Below are 13,494 nucleotides of genomic sequence, written 5' to 3'. Positions count from 1 at the left end.
GAATGAAATATTGGAAGACATTTTACAGTCAATAATGATACTTTAACAAGAAGACATTCATTCATTCATTCATTCATTTTCTACTGCTTATTCTCAAGAGGGTTGCAGGGGTGCTGGAGCCTATCCCAGCTGTCTTGGGGCGAGAGGCGGGGTACACCCTGGACTGGGGGCCAGCCAATTACAGGGCACATATAGACAAACAACCATTCACACTCACATTCATACCTATGGACAATTTGGACTGGCCAATGAATCATTGTTATTATTATTTTTATTAACATTTATTTGTATTTACATTATTATAAACATTGTTATTATTGTTACAAACATTTTTATGTTGCACTATGCGGGCCTAGCGTGATGATACGTGAGCGTACCTTATGAGCACCTGAATGTGGATCTCCATGGGCGGCATGTCAGATTTCTATTTGCTTGTTTTTGGAAAGCCTCTTACATAATAAGCACATTAAAGCACCGCATATTATTCAAATGTGGTCTTGTTCCGGGACGTCTCTTATTTCTTTTGTCGTGTCCCTCGCCCCCCCCCCCCCCCCCCCCCTTATATTCCCCATCAACCTCGCTTTATCTTCTCGGCTCGGCTGAGTATGTCAGAGCCGCGAGGTCGATGCTTAAGCGCTGCCGTTAACTGATCCCACCCCAGAAGGATGATTGTGAACTCGCCTGTCGTCTTTGGAGAAGAGTCGGTTAATGTGTGCTAGCAAGGACACACAAACTACACGTACACTCAATGAATCCAAAGTACACACGGCCCAGTGGAACCTTGATTAGCGTCACTACCATAGAAATGATGGATGACAGGATACCTGAACATCTGATCACTTTGACCTTCACTGAAGACGTCATTGTTGACGCGAGTGAAAACAGGAAGGTGGTGCTTGATCTCGCTGCCACATGGTGTCTTTGGCAACAATCACATCTTCAATGAAGTACATGTGCCATATTGTATGATAATCCGCTGAAGCATAATTGTGGCGTGAATGGTTGACCTTAACCAAAACACACGCTAATCAAGGTGGACTCTAACCAAAGTTCCAAATACAAATACTTTTCCCACATGAACAAATACACCCCTAATACATAGATACAGTATATACTGTATGGATAAACGTGAGTATATGTAGATGAGTATCAGTGCAGTTACCTTGCTGATGGTCTGAGTGGTGGCGAGGCTCTCAGAGAGGCGAGGATATGTGTAGGAGCTGTAAGGGTGGGCCTGGGCGGGGTTCTTGAAGGCCCCGCTGGCCACGTATGGGACGTTCGGCTCCTGCAGCCCGGAGCCCGAGCGGGACCGTTGCCTTATCGCCGGCGTGGGGCTGGTCTGCATCACGTAGGAGCTTTTGGGTCGCTTGTCATAGTCATCCCGCATGGCCCCGTAGCTCCACTCGCTGTCCGGGTAGTTGATCTGCTCGCTGTGCAGGGAAGCGCGGGACGGCGTCCCTACTGATGTGTCCCGGTAGTCCTGGCTGGACGAGCCGCCCACAGATGCCCGGTAGTAGCCGCTGGAGCCCACCCCGCTCCCCACAGTGGAAGCCACCTCGTCGGTGGCGCGCCCCTTGCTCTCCAGATAGGTGTGGTAGTCAGGGGGAAGCTTGCCATAGTCTGATTTTTGGGGCATGGCGTCAGGGTAGAAGTGGCTGCGGATGGGGTGCGAGTGGCCGTTCTGTTTGGTGAAGCGATAGTGCCGTCCCACCGCCCAGTCCCCGTCTATGGAGAAGCCAGGCTTGTTGGGATCCAGAGAGTAGTCCCTGCTGGAGGCGTCCAGGTCGCAGGAGTAGCGTGAGTAGTAATGGCTGAAGCCGTTCTCCTCGGGGCCTACGGGGCGAAGTCCCATGGGGGGTTTGGAGCTGGCGCCGGCCTGGTGGGGCCCCGGCGGGCTCTCTTTGCGCAGCGAGTTGGAACGTGTCACCGAGATGTTGTCAAACTCCTCCAGCAGGCCGTTAATGGACGCATCTTTGGGCGGCCGGTTCCCCCGCACGATTGTCTACGAGAGGAACACACACGGTCAGTACCGACACGCCACGGAGCGCCTCCGAGCGTGACGGCAGCAGGCTGATACAATACATTCCGTTTCAGGTCAGCCATTCTGTCTGAAAACTGAATGAATTGAAATTCATCAATGGACACAATTTCAATTCCTGGGCATTGGGGACAAGTATGAAGTCAATCATCACTTGCGACAAAATGAGCAGGCGTCATGTGGTCATGTGACATGTCAGTCCACGAGGGTACACGCAGGTATACCAGGGATCCTAACAGGGAACTGGTGGTGGATCAGAGCGACCACGCTTCCTAACCCATTTCCCTCGCATCGCATTAGCTTCATTTGGTGGGCGGACAGGGTTTGTTTGTACGGTCACAGTCGTGACGTTGGGCTTTGGGAGCGTGATTACGCATCTGCTGGGGAGTAGAGGCGGCTTAAACATCAGGGGTGCTTCTCATCCCCTCCTCCCCTGCGCTAAGCCCTTTACACGCCTGCGTTGTTGTCGTGAGTCACGAGGAGGCTGGTGCTGCAGCTCGCTCGGTGTCGTGGAGCGACTCATGGTAGCATGGATGAAAAGTATATCAGGCAAATCAAGTCGCAGCGGGTACATGCTTTTACAAATCTGCTGCGTGACCACTGAGGGAGGGGGCCCGATGGTGAATTTGTGCATAATGTCCATGCCGGCTTTCCTGTTATTGTCCTCGCTGGGCTTTGTCTTTGGATTGTGACCCATCTAAGATTTACCGCACCGCGTGTATTTCACCGCTGTTCACGCTGCATTTCAGGTCTATAAAAATCCATAAACCCGCCCACATGTCTAACATGCTAAACACGTGTGACACGCACAAGCTGGCTTTTTCTGCATCCAGTACATTTCAAGCGGCCTGACTCCACGCAATTTAAAGTGTGGCAATCGCTGCATGGCCGTCCGTACACACGGAAACCTTCCTGGGATTTACCCAACAATCCATACCACTCACCCAAAAATATCATTCATTCATTTTCTACCGCTTTTCCTCACGAGGGTCACGGGGGGTGCTGGAGCCTATCCCAGCTGTCTTCGGACTGGTCGCCAGCCAATCACAGGGCACATATAGACAAACAACCATTCACACTCACATTCATATCTATGGACAATTTGGAGTGGCTAATTAACCTAGCATGTTTTTGGAATGTGGGAGGAAACCGGAGTACCCGGAGAAAACCCACGCATGCATGGGGAGAACATGCAAACTCCACACAGAGGGTGGGAAGTGAACCCTGGTCTCCTAGCTGTGAGGTCTGCTAACCACTAGACCGCCATGCCGCCCCAAAAATATCAACAAAAAACAATTATTAGAATGTTAGAAAGAGAAAACAATGTGAAGTCATTATCAATGAAGGCTGAATGGAACTGCATAATTTCCTGTACTTTCCTGTCCATCCAAGTGCTGCCACTTGCAACACCCTTTGGCCCCATGGTGGGTTAATTTCATAACAACACTGGGGTTCGCACAACCATGCTGTACAGGACAAGCAGACTTCTCAATTATTTTCTGTCACACCTGCCCAGGTTACAGAAATGTTTTCACACACCCCCGATTTGAAATATTATAGAAAAAGTCATTTACTTCTTTGTACTGTACAAACATGAAACCAGCAAAAGGCACCAAAACGGAGAGCAGTTCAACAACATGCCAAGTCTGCTCTGATACTGGAACTACCAACCCGTCAGCACCTTGTTCCTTTTGACAGCCCGTCACGTCGCTCTCACACCACTGTCAGATGTGCTGAGGCAGGAAGGCGGCAAAGTGTGCTGACACCTGCACGTCTTTACCGCCGCTGTGCCCCCCCGCCCTCGCCACTCATACGCCGCAGCGTGGATGATCCCGGGATGTCAAGCGCAACCACGTGTTTACAGAAGTGTGAGGTCTTCCATCAAAGGATGGATTGACAGGCTGGGTGTATGATTGACGTACGTACAATGTACGCTAGCTCAGGGAGATCCAGTTAGGAATCCCTTAGTAAACTATGATTTATCTCACGTCTGCAATCACAGCTGTCCTTATTTTGGAGCGACCAAGAATGACATTGAGCCAAGGTCAGGAGCGGAGGGCGCCAGTGGGAACTGCTGATTTTGGCTGCAGAGTTTCTTGTCAAACCAACTCTTGGGTTTTGTCAGCTTTTTCAGCAAGACAAACGTGTACACCTAAAAACTCAAAACCCATTTGGGAGAAAGAAACCTTGAGAAGAGACCGCAGATGGGGGAATCCCTCTTCTTGTATATATACAAAAAATATGGATGGATGGATGGATGGTTGGATGTGTGGTTTGGGGCTGGATCGATGCTTCCATATTTGGATGTGGAAGCCACTCCATCACATTCATCCCATTCATCCACCATCCATTCACCCATCCATCCATCCATCATCCATCCACCGATCCATTGATCTTTCCACCATCCATCCACCCATCCGGCCACCATCCTTTCACGCATCCACCCATCATCCATCCATCCACCCATCCATCCACCCACCATCCATCCATCCACCCATCATCCATCCATCCACTCATCATCCATCCATCCACGCATCCAGTCACGCATCCACCCATCATCCATCCATCCACCCATCCATCCACCCACCCACCATCCATCCATCCACCCATCATCCACCATCCATCCATCCATCCACCCATCCATTGATCTATCCACCATCCATCCACCCATCCAGACACCATCCTTTCATGCATCCGCCCATCATCCATCCATCCATCCACCATCCACCCATCCATCCACCCACCATCCATCCATCCACCCATCATCCATCCATCCACCCATCATCCACCATCCATCCACCATCCATCCACCCACCCATCCATTGATCTCTCCACCATCCATCCACCCATCCACCATCCATCCACCCACCCATCCATTGATCTCTCCACCATCCATCCACCCATCCGGCCACCATCCTTTCACGCATCCATCCATCCACCCATCCATCCACCATCCACCCATCATCCAGCCACCATCCACGCATCCACCCATCATCCATCCATCCACCCACCCATCCATTGATCTATCCACCATCCATCCACCGACCATCCTTTCATGCATCCACCCATCATCCACCCATTCATCCATCCACCCATCCACCCATCATCCATCCATCTGCCCATCATCCATCCATCCATCCACCCATCATCCATCCATCCACGCATCCAGCCACCATCCACGCATCCATCCACCCACCCATCCATTGATCTATCCACCATCCATCCACCCATCCAGCCACCATCCTTTCATGCATCCACCCATCATCCACCCATTCATCCATCCACCACCCATCCATCCACCCACCATCCATCCACCCATCATCCATCCATCCACCCATCCATCCACCATCCACCCATCATCCAGCCACCATCCACGCATCCACCCATCATCCATCCATCCACCCACCCATCCATTGATCTATCCACCATCCATCCACCCACCATCCTTTCATGCATCCACCCATCATCCACCCATTCATCCATCCACCCATCCACCCATCATCCATCCATCTGCCCATCATCCATCCATCCATCCACCCATCATCCATCCATCCACGCATCCACCCATCATCCATCCATCCATCCACCCACCCATCCATTGATCTATCCACCATCCATCCACCCATCCAGCCACCATCCTTTCATGCATCCACCCATCCATCCACCCACCATCCATCCACCCATCATCCATCCATCCACCCATCATCCATCCATCCATCCATCTATCCATCCATCCATTTTATGCCACTTATCCTCCCTAGGGTTGCGGTATATGGAAGTAGTAGAAAGAAAAAAGAAAATCAGAGTTTCTCCAGGTTTTATTTTTGCGTCATGTTGCAATAACCTGAGGGGTTCATCTGCTCTGGTTTATACAAAACATTTCTTATGGTTGCCTTTCAGCGAGGACATTTCCATCCCATATGCTTCACGCTATTAAATATCTTCCTGTTCCAGCCTTCTCCTTCCCCTTCTCCTTCCCTTCTCCTTCCCTTCCCTTCCCTTCCCAGCTGACCGACTGCCCAGCCCCAGGGGCCCAGCTATGAGCTGCTGTGTGCTGTGGAGCGGAATGTGGGTGAAAGGTGCGTTAAAAGGCACTGAGCTACGTCGAGCTGAGGGGCAGCAGGACGGATGCTCGGACTGAGGAGCGCAGTGGCCGCGGCAGCGAGCAGACATCGATCACGCTTTTGGACAGATGCTGCAGTACGCTTAGCCTGAAACAAAGCATTAAATAAGAAAGACGACCTCCACTAAGCCTCTTTTCATTCTGCACACCTTCTGGGTCAACTATCACCACAGTGGGGAACACTTTCTTATTGTCTGCCAGCACAAACATCACCTGGGTGTCTGTGGCTATTTGTACTACTAACTACGCTACTAATTAACTACACTGCAAACTAACTACTCTACTAATTAACTACACTACTAACTAACTACACTACTAATTAACTCCACTTCTAACTAAGTACACTACAACCACTGCTGACACTACTAACTAAATACTCTACTAACTACACTACTAACTAACTAACTACACTACTAACCACTGTTGACACCATTAACTAAATGTATATATATCTATGTAGTACATGGAGTAGAGGATGCAGTATGAGGTATGTAGTACATGGAGTAGAGAATGCAGTATCAAGTATGTAGTACATAGAGTAGAGGATGCAGTATGAGGTATGTAGTACATGGAGTAGAGGATGCAGTATGAGGTATGTAGTACATAGAGTAGAGGATGCAGTATGAGGTATGTAGTACATGGAGTAGAGGATGCAGTATGAGGTATGCGGTACATGGAGTAGAGGATGCAGTATGAGGTATGTAGTACATGGAGTAGAGGATGCAGTATGAGGTATGTAGTACATGGAGTAGAGGATGCAGTATGACGTATGTAGTACATGGAGTAGAGGATGCAGTATTAGGTATGTGGTACATGGAGTAGAGGATGCAGTATGAGGTATGTAGTACATGGAGTAGAGGATGCAGTATGAGGTATGTAGTACATGGAGTAGAGGATGCAGTATGAGGTATGTAGTACATGGAGGAGAGGATGCAGTATGAGGTGTGAGATGCTAACAGAGATGCTAACGGAGGACTAATGCATGAAAGCTAACATGATAGCAGTCAGCAGCTAATCAATATCATCAATATTCGTATTAAAGACGTCCAAGGCGTGTGGTGGCCTTTGCTGCCAGAGGGGGTGAGAGGGGGTGCATGAGCGAGCGAGAGAGAGAGAGAAAGAGAGAGAGAGTGAGAGAGAGAGAGAGAGAGACAAGGTTAATTGTGTGCCAAATGACTGTCAAACGGCGGGGATCGCACCTGGAAATCTTTCCATTCATTTGAATTAGGGGGCTTATAGTGTGAAAGCGCCCCCCCTCCCGCCCCCACGTACTTGAGCCTTGCTGGCGGGGTCGTGTTCGCCGGCGGCTCTGACAGCGGCCATATTTCACTGGCGTGCGGCGTTGGCCTGTCCTTTAGTGATAAGCTGTAATAGATCTACTCCTACTCGCCATGGCCTGATCAAGGTAAGCACAGCATGGGGGGGGGGGGGGGGGGGGGGGGGTAGCCACGAGAGAGTGGACTGAGGGGAGGGAGAGAGAAAAGGAAAGCATGCAGGTGGGAATGAAATAAAGAAAAGAAAGGGGAGGGGTCAGCAGAGGGAGGGTGTGATGACAAATGAGGCTCATTGGGAGATAAGGGGGGGATTAACCTTGCTGGTAATGAAGGGGGTGGGGGTGGGGGGGGGGCAGGGATAATGAATGACTTCTGGAGAGAGAGAAGCTGCGGCGTCCCGGGACACCTGAGGGGAACAAGCGTACACCGGATTGTTTCTTTCATTGTGGCACATAAAAGCATCAGCCAATCACAACGCTTGCTACCAGTAGGGGGGGGGGGGGCACTGTAGCTCGTTTCACTATTTCACGACAAAATATAAAAACTCCTCAATGAAATACGACACTACTAAACTGCCACCGTGACCTCTGGGAAATATGTCAAATGACCCCCCACCCCCCCACCCCCCCATGGTGGGCAAAACTACCCACCATGGAGACGGTGAGAATCTGGATAAAGGTGTGCATATGCAATAATTTCATGCAAATGAAGGAATTTCACAATAAAAGCATATTGTCAGTGGCCAAAAGAATAACGTCAATAACGTCGTCAGATATGACGAGGAAACATTTTAGTAGCATAGCCAGCGTCAAATAAAAGAGGAAATGATGTATCTGGAATCTGGATGCATTTGACCCGTGCACACCACATGGCACGTGGCGCGCATGCCAACAGGCAAACCAGACATTTGCCTATATCAAGATATCAACAATATAACACTCACATGTACATGTCATACAGTACATGCTTACTGTAAGGTGCAGCTCTTGTAGCTAACCTGCTAGCTAGCCTGTGGCGCCCTCTGTTGGTTACAATCAGTCGATGCAACAGGCTGCTCTTCTAAGCATCCACTGTATCAGCGTCCATAGTTTTTACTCTACTGTCTAAACCATATGAGTCTACTGTAACTAACAAAACATTACATTGCACGCAATGTACACACACATCAATGTAGAGCCGCATCAGGCCCACCCATGGCCTGTCCACTATCCATCACAAAATATGATTGTATGAAATCCAGCCATCATTTGCACTGACATTTTTGGATGATTAATGTGTGACTGCAAGTTTGTGTTTGTATTGTTTAGGACATATCACTTTCATTTCTAACCAAAACAGGAAGTGTTGGCTACGAAAAGAAGCACGTGCTTTATAATTGCACGGTGACGTCAGGGAATAGTGACATGTAGTTCCCTATCAAGCCATACGAGGGCGCCAAAGTACCTTGCAAGGTCCAAAAACAGTGGCTGAGAAACAGGAAGTAATAAGCTTTCATGTCCACATGCTAGGAATGGCAACAAACATCATTCCATTCACTTTCTATGCCATTCATTCTCATCAGGGTGAGGGTATGCTGGAGCCTATCCCAGCAGACTTTGGGGGAGAGGCAGGGTACAAACTGGACTGGTGGCCAGCCAATGGCAGTGACTACACACTATTAAGGATTAAGGACGCGGTGGCTGGCGGGCGACCCAAGATGGAGGCCAAGTGAAACAGAAGTTGAAATTAATGAAAAGTGTATTGATCACAGTCAATCAACTCTCACTGCATCCCTGTCCCTGCAAGAACGTCAAAGTCAATGACGATGATGATGATGATAAAAGTGTCATTATGACCACAAGCAGGAAACCATGCATCTGTCTGTTTCCATGTCTTCAAGGAAATTCAGCCCCCATAAGCCATATGTCAGACATGAACACTTATTTCTCTTCTCTCCCTTCTAAAGATAGAACAGGTGAAAAGAGCAGCTAATGAATGCACGGCATGGACACACCTATTCCGCCTCCAAAAAGCCAGCAAGGCTCCATGTCCATCATGTGAGCTGCATATGAATGTTATATGTTATTCTTCTTAGGAACATTGTTACTACGCCCAAGAACTACCTTCCTGGTGTAGTGACACCTGGCCACACCACAGCGGCTAGCGACTAGCCGGCTAGCGACTAGCTTCAGCACACACACGCTCCCAATGCCTCAGGCCGCTAGCCAAAGCTAACGCTACATATTGGAGCTTTTTGTTTTGGCCTCCTTTTCTATGTTGCTATGTGACATCAATGCACCCATGAAGGAACCCCCCCAAATACTCCAAGTATGACATGTTAGCATCCATGTAGCTGTTACTACATGCTCACAGCATGGATAGAAAAGCAGAAAAGAGGAAAGACAAGGATGTGAGGATTGTGGATGATGGTGCATGTCTCCTTTAAGGGCTCCTGTTGGGGGGCAGTTGGGGGTGTAATGGTCCCAAAAGTTGTTGAAGTGAAGATGAATCCCCCAGTGCGCTACTCAGCTTTAAACAGCAGAGGCGCTGTTGAAACAGAGCTTATGCATTGATCGTGTGCATGCATTGCATTGGTACAGGAGTTCATGCACATGATTTCCTACATCCATGTCATGTCAACAATAGGGATGGTAGAGCATTCCGTGCGTGTCTACATACACAGCATCTAGATACCGGAACCATTCCATTCCATTCCACGCTTCCATTTGTTGATGTAGACATGGCTCTTCCACTATACAATAAAGAAGCTAATGGTATACAAGTGTCATCATATCCATGCTGGAAGGCAGGGCTCCCCAAACACCAATGATTTAAAAAAAAACTTAAAAATCAACAACCACATCAGATTTGCTATATATTTGGATATGGATATGAATATCTACTGGGGGTTTCTGTGATGGAAGCCGAACACCCTCCCTGAGTCTGCACTCCCACCCTAATCTCAGCGGCAAAACTCCCACCTGTTGTTGTTGTGTCCGGTTCGGCTCCGGCCACCCCGTGCCTCTCCGGTCCACCACCCCCGCTCCTTGAGCCCCCAACATTGACCCCGGCACCCGGGAGGGAGTCGAGTTTGTGCGAGTGTCAGTGGCAAGCAGCAAGCGTCTCAGCGACCTCACGGTCAGGTTTCCTCTAAAAGAGTCAGTGGGCGGCCCTGTGACATTTAGACTATCACGTGCTGCCGTTTCAACTCTTTGTCGGGCACACTGTGACCCCCACCCCCAACCACCCACCCACCCCGACTTAGCCACCAATTAAATTTACTCAGCGCTGTAACTCTACACCCTCTCCCTCCTTTATAACCAACATCATAAATTAACTACACTATATAGGTTTCTATGTTATTACATGTTATTACGTGTTATTATATGTTATTACATTTGTATTTATTTGATCATGGAAATCCCCATCCATCCACACACTCACCCATCCATCCACCCACCCATCCATGCATCCATCCACCTACACACCCGTTTATCCATCCATCCACCCACCCATCAATCCACCTATCCACCCATGCATACACCCACCCACGTTAGCATAGCTACAGTACATATGTGAGCTACAGTGCTAACATGAGAGCAGTGCATTACAACAGCAACATCATGCTAGCTTAGCCCATTTGCTGAAGAAAAGTGAAACTTACAGTTTGCACATCTGGAGCTGACTGACGGCTCCTTGCGCTGGGGTTTCTTTTAGGATGTGTAGCGAAGCCTGATGGAGGAGGTTTTTTTGTGTTCATGACGTCATGCAAATGTAAAAGTTGAAAAGTGAGCATATGGGTATTCCCACACGTGTGGATTGATCCACTAAAGCATCCAAAAGGAAGATGATGATGACCACGATGCTCATAAACAACATTTGCCTGCCATCCGCCTCCTCCTGGATGATGTAAGAGATATTTAGAGTGTGCCGCTATAACGTTGGCTTCCTAAAAAAAAACCCACAGAGATTTGTCCGCCCACACGGTACCTACAGCGCATGGAGCGGCTCCACGCACAAAGTAGGCAAGCTGACTGCGGGGGCTGCCTCGCCATGTCTCTGCATGGCGACATGACAAAGCCAGAAGGAAGGATGGTGCCACTGCCAGCAGAGGGAGCTGTGGTGAGGAATCCATGACAGTACTTCTCACCTGATCTGCTTGTGTGTATGTAGCTTTAATGCCAACCAAAGCCTTATGTGATCCACTTTTCACATCTACTTGATGCCACTGATGCCGATGATGCCAATGATGCCAATAATGCCAATAATGCCACTGATGCCACTGATGCCAATAATGCCAATAATGCCACTGATGCCAATGATGCCAATGATGCCATACCGCAATGCAAACATCAATGCCAGCTACAAAGCTTCCAAGCCTGGACATCTTGAACAGCCTCATGGCGGACTAGCTATGTGTGCTAAAGTGCTAAAACTGACGGATGGTCTAGCTAGCAGCTAGCAAAGCCTAGGGAAGGAGGGTTTTTTTCATCATTGATTTTTGATAGCATCTTTTTACAAAATACCCTGCATGCTTCGCACTGAATTGAAGCCAGTATTGAGTCACACGCTGGGAATCTACGTCTGTATCATCAGCCGCCCCAGGTTAGACTGATGGAAAGATGGCTGCCCAGTTGGCGACTATGGCCTCCCTGACCACCACCACACATTCATTCACATTCTTACAGCAGCGTGGGCAACACTGACGACATGGCTGGTGAAGTGTCTTGCCCAGGGACACAACAGTTGCTGGGTGGATGGAAGGACCAACACACTTGTGGCTGACAGCAAGGCTTAACAGGCCTCAAGGAGCCAGACGGCAAGGGGGCAGGGGGCAAGGGGGTAGTCTTGGCAGTTACTGCTACACACACACTTATACGTATACATATACACAAATATGCACATACAGTATATATAGAATGTAGAGCGCTGGGGCAGTGTGCCACGCAGGTGAAGCCATACATCAATCATGTGTCAGGGCAAGTAGGGGGTGAGGATATCAGCCATAAATAACTTGGTAGCACCTTGGTAGCCAGGGTGCCACACACCCTGGAAATGCCAGTAAATGTTGCAGCAAAGCTCCAAGAAGGCGGAGCTTGCGTGAAAGCAACACGCACCCTGAGCCTGTTCCTTCTTTGCGTGTACACAAGGAACACAGGAGTTGCGACCCCGACCTCTACTACCGACATGGCAACGGCGCTAGCACAAGGATTAGCACTAGCATCAGCACGTGGCTGGCAACGCAGGTGATATGGAGGCCGTGGCTCTCATCCTTCAGAGCCGTTCCACTGCAAAAACCACAAAACATGTACAGTAGTTGTCTGTACTTCGCCACTGGTTTCCGATGAACTTCATCCCTCTAACCTTCTGCTGGCGTGCAAATTGCCTCTCGCTGCTCCTGCAGCATTTTTAACGTTCCAAGGTGGGCTCACCGTGGCATCCTTTTGTATGGATAAAATACATTTAGCAGATTTCCTCTCCTTGTGTACTCAACTGCAGAGAGTGTCAGGTTTCTATCAAGGGCAGGCTGTTCGTACTTTTAGGTTGACTATTTTCCATAAATCAATAACAACAATAGATGGGAATAAAAAAACAGCATGCATTCATAAACTGTTAACTGAAAAATTAGGTGACTTCATTTTTTAGAAACTCCAATAAAACTCATTTACTCAACAGCAGAGAGTACCAGGCAGTTCTTTACTATTATGTTTAATTCTCATTTTTATTTTGTGGTTATTATTGTAGGGTTAGATTTGGTCATTATTTCTATTCTATATCACATTTTTGTGGTGAGACACACATTTGACACTTGATGAAGACTACAAGAACAATAATAATATTGTAGTTGTAATATTATTATATTATTATTATTATTATTAATTTTATTATAATATTATTATTAATTTATTTACTACTACTCACAGCATTTCATTGATCATTTGTTCCAATAGTATTTGTATCGTAATATTGCTATAACATATAAGCCATAAATGCTATAATATAATATGCTATAATATAATATGCTATAATATAATATGCTATAATATAATATGCTATAATATAATATAATATAATATGCT

General features: G+C 48.1%; 1 protein-coding gene across 5 annotated transcripts in view; it reads right to left on the bottom strand.

Moving 5' to 3' along the window:
- Nucleotides 1-13,494, bottom strand: part of pak5 (p21 protein (Cdc42/Rac)-activated kinase 5) — a 45,539-nt gene that overhangs the window by 12,728 nt on the left and 19,317 nt on the right. For all 5 annotated transcript variants that reach the window (XM_058056795.1, XM_058056797.1, XM_058056796.1 and 2 more), the window contains one exon: nucleotides 1,163-2,002. In XM_058056795.1, coding sequence (XP_057912778.1) covers nucleotides 1,163-2,002 — 840 coding nt within the window. The remainder of the gene's footprint in view (nucleotides 1-1,162; nucleotides 2,003-13,494) is intronic.

Source organism: Doryrhamphus excisus, chromosome 19 (genome assembly GCF_030265055.1).
Source record: "Doryrhamphus excisus isolate RoL2022-K1 chromosome 19, RoL_Dexc_1.0, whole genome shotgun sequence".
NCBI classification, from domain to species: Eukaryota; Metazoa; Chordata; class Actinopteri; order Syngnathiformes; family Syngnathidae; genus Doryrhamphus; species Doryrhamphus excisus.
The sequence above is the reverse complement of the archived record's forward strand: the minus strand, read 5'-3'. Positions and strand labels throughout refer to the sequence as shown.